Source organism: Poecilia reticulata, linkage group LG4 (genome assembly GCF_000633615.1).
Source record: "Poecilia reticulata strain Guanapo linkage group LG4, Guppy_female_1.0+MT, whole genome shotgun sequence".
Lineage (NCBI taxonomy): Eukaryota > Metazoa > Chordata > Actinopteri > Cyprinodontiformes > Poeciliidae > Poecilia > Poecilia reticulata.
In genome coordinates, this window is record NC_024334.1 from 28,300,785 (window position 1) to 28,304,156 (window position 3,372).

The 3,372-nt window shown below is 39.3% G+C and overlaps 1 protein-coding gene across 3 annotated transcripts in view; it reads right to left on the minus strand.

The window, feature by feature from the left end:
* Positions 1-6: 6 nt before the first annotated feature.
* arhgef18b (rho/rac guanine nucleotide exchange factor (GEF) 18b) overlaps positions 7-3,372 on the minus strand; it is a 48,789-nt gene continuing 45,423 nt past the window's right edge. For all 3 annotated transcript variants that reach the window (XM_008407956.2, XM_008407955.2, XM_008407954.2), the window contains 2 exons: positions 3,149-3,277; positions 7-1,279 (listed from right to left, as the gene is read on the minus strand). In XM_008407956.2, coding sequence (XP_008406178.1) covers positions 993-1,279; positions 3,149-3,277 — 416 coding nt within the window. In that variant the 3' untranslated portion in view covers positions 7-992. The remainder of the gene's footprint in view (positions 1,280-3,148; positions 3,278-3,372) is intronic.

Below are 3,372 nucleotides of genomic sequence, written 5' to 3' on the forward strand. Positions count from 1 at the left end.
CATGAGCAGCAGAACAAACAGATTCAGTCTTCACCTGCAACACGTCTTTTTTACTTTCTTCGACCTCTGTGAAACAAACTGAAATGAAATTTCAAATTTGACCACGTTTTGCTATTTCGCCGCTTATATAAGCACAATTCTGGTTCGTCATTTTGACCAAAGCAGAACAAGATTGGCAGATTAGCGTTATGAAAACAAAGAAAAGGACTCTCCAACTATTCTAAGGAAAGTGTGTTCTTTGAGTCTCACTTCATATTTTTACACATATTACCAAAAAAAAAAAAAAAACAAGCCCTCCCTTTGCTGAAATAAAATGCTAGTTAACTTTCTAAACCAGCATCAAGACTGGTGTTATTACAATTTTTTTTTTTGAAAGAAGCACATTTAAGACAAGTACCAAAAAATGCAATTAAGCTTTACAATCATAAAAGCTGTACAATCAACTCTTTTCAACATATTCCCCATAAAATGTTCCTTCATTATTTTGGAAAGAAGTTTTTTTTTGTTTGTTTTGTTTTGCTTTTACGATGTGCAGATGAAACTTCAAGCAGAGTTTTGATCACATCTGATGAAAAGCTTCATGATGGTCCAGGACCAGCAGGAGAGAGCCGTAAATATCCTTCACTGAACGTTTTGCTTCTCACAAGCTGAACTTCTAGATAAAAAAAACAACAACAAAAACGATCCTACGCCGTTCTCCTTTCAGTCAGATCCTGTTCAGAAATGTGTTTTGTGTCTTTGGATTAATAAAACTTAATTAAAATAATAATAAATCAACGCTGGACTCCTTTGTTTGAGGACACCTTTGCACCCCATACTTGTAAGTATTTATACCTAAAAATTAAATTAAATATTAGAGGCAGCTTGGATAAAAATGTGAATCAGCAAAYGCTATCGAATGAAAAGCTGGGGGAAATTTCTCCACGCAAGCCTCGGCAATAAGTTGTGGTCAGACTGGGGGGTCAGTGCTCGGTTCTGGGGCAGCTGGAGCTTTAAAAAAATATGACGTCCTCCTTGTTGAGGTCCTCAGCAGGGAGGCTGTAGGGCGGCGTCACGCTGAGGCCGTGAACGTTCAGCGGGGCGTTGGCCTGTGCGATTTGGCTGAGACTGTGCGGCTGCAGGTTGGGCTGGAACGGGAGGGAGTCGGCGCTCTGGGAGTGGAGGTGGTGAACGGAGGGGGAAGGATGGGGCTGCACGCCCTGCATGGGGGGCTTCTGGGTGGAGCTGATGGAGGAGGTGGGCTGCGTGTCTAATCCAGTCTGCTCTGGACTCAGCTGATCTGAAAACAGCAGCAGAAAACAAAGGGTTAATCCAGAAATCATAAACGGCAGTATGTTTCGAGCTGGTCAGAACTGGTACCGGGGGCAGATTTGGACTATTTTTCCCTCAGTTAAACAGACATATTTGGTATCCATGGAAACGTCAGAGTCTTAACTAGAAGCTGATAAAAACCATTTGAACCCACATCAAAGAAACCTTGTATGGAGTTCTGGTAGTGCCAAAAATGAATATATTTTGGTGGTTTATACATTTTATTCAGTAAATTTGTAGCAATGTATTTTTTAAAATTTGATTCCGGAAGGACGCATTGCAAATATAAATTTCTTATTAATTTACAATATTAGAATTAAAAAAATATCAAAAAACAGCCAACGCCAAAGGCGTAAAATCAAGGTATTTTTTACTAAAACTTCTTTAAATTTGCTTAGTTTAGCTTAGCTACTTTAGTCTTTGCACAAGTAATGTGTACAGGTGGTTCTACGGTTTCCAAAAGTTGGTAGCCTTATTTATGACATTTCTAAAAGGTTTATATGCTGTGTATTCAAAAACAATCTGATGAGGGACAAATAAAAAAAAAAAAAAAAAATCCACACTATTTTATGTTCCATCCTCACTTTCGCTGAAACTACAGACGCTGCTGTGATATTTACATTTCTGATGGAGTGCCCAAAGTGGTAGCTTTATTTTCAATAGCAAGATTAATGAAATACCATTTGTAACTGCTGATGTCATTTTAAACCCTTCAGAAAACCCTGTGTGGCCCACTTAGCCCTAACTGAAGTGAATCACATGAGATCCTCCCAATGATTTTTATTCAAAGTGATTGTGAGCGAGCAGGATTAAAACGTGTGTGTGAAAAGAGCCGGCCATTTATCAAAAGGAAGGATGAGAAACTGATGGGTGTTTACACAGGGCGAGGCCGGCATGTGGGTGAGCTTTTCAGAGGAATGCCACAGGGCGGGGTCCCGCTTGTCCAGGTGAACAATCAGGTTTGTGTCCGTGAGAACCAACTTCAAAGTTCAAACGTGTGCAGCAGAAAAATGCAGCTTAGTAGTCGGCTCAGTTTTGCTCGAGAATGTTTGCAGATCTGTTCGCCATTCTGTACTTTTAACACGAGACGATTAAATGCTCATTATTGGTGAGTCAACCATAAAGATAATATTGCACAAAATTGGCAGAGAATGTTAGTTTCAATCCTCTATTGTGCCTTTTGATGACATCTTCATTTTGTTGTGATGCTTCCATTAAATTGAAAAATAGAATCAAAATAAAACAAAGTGATAAATTATTACAAATGGTTTGAACACTTTTCACACAAATATTCAAGCATTTTCAAGGTACGTTTTGAAACTTTCCCAGCGCCACAGATTGGAGCTTAAAAAAAGTCTAAATGAACAAAAGAAAACAGTTTCAATTCACTGTTAATAAATACTTTGTGATAGTATTTTATATTCTACAGCAGAAACGAGGTAAACTACAAATATAAGAGAAAGTTACAAAAAATCTAAAACAATATTCTCACCAAGCTTTCCGACAGAGAGAAAAAAATGTTTTTTTTATTATTATCTTTAAATATCTGGGTTCAATAATAAATGGCGCTCGGCAAAATTAGGCTTTTAATCATACGTTGGATTGCACTTTACCAAGTGTGCAGTTTGAGTATCAAGTACTTTCAAGGACCACCACCACATCGTGTTAGTATTTTGTGTGTGTGGAAAATGCGATTTCTTTCACCTTAAAATTCAACACACAATTATCTACCACACACAGATTCATCTGACATGATYYACGTGGATCATGTCAGATCATGCCATGCCAGTTTTYGATAAATGAGGCGCAGTGAAGATGTGTTCATCTGGACAGATACCTGAGTGGTGATGCAGGGAGTGAGACTGGAGGGGCTGCTGATGGGGGCTGATGGAGCGTTTGGCCTTCAGGACGTTGTCGTCTCTAGCAGACAGTTTCAGGGGGAGCATCTGCTTCATGTCCACCGAGGCTAAGAGGAGGATGTCCAAAACGAAGAGACAAAAAGAGGCAGAGGGTTGGCAGATTGCAGTGTTAGGTGTGTGGAGCAGTGAAGCTTCCCATAGG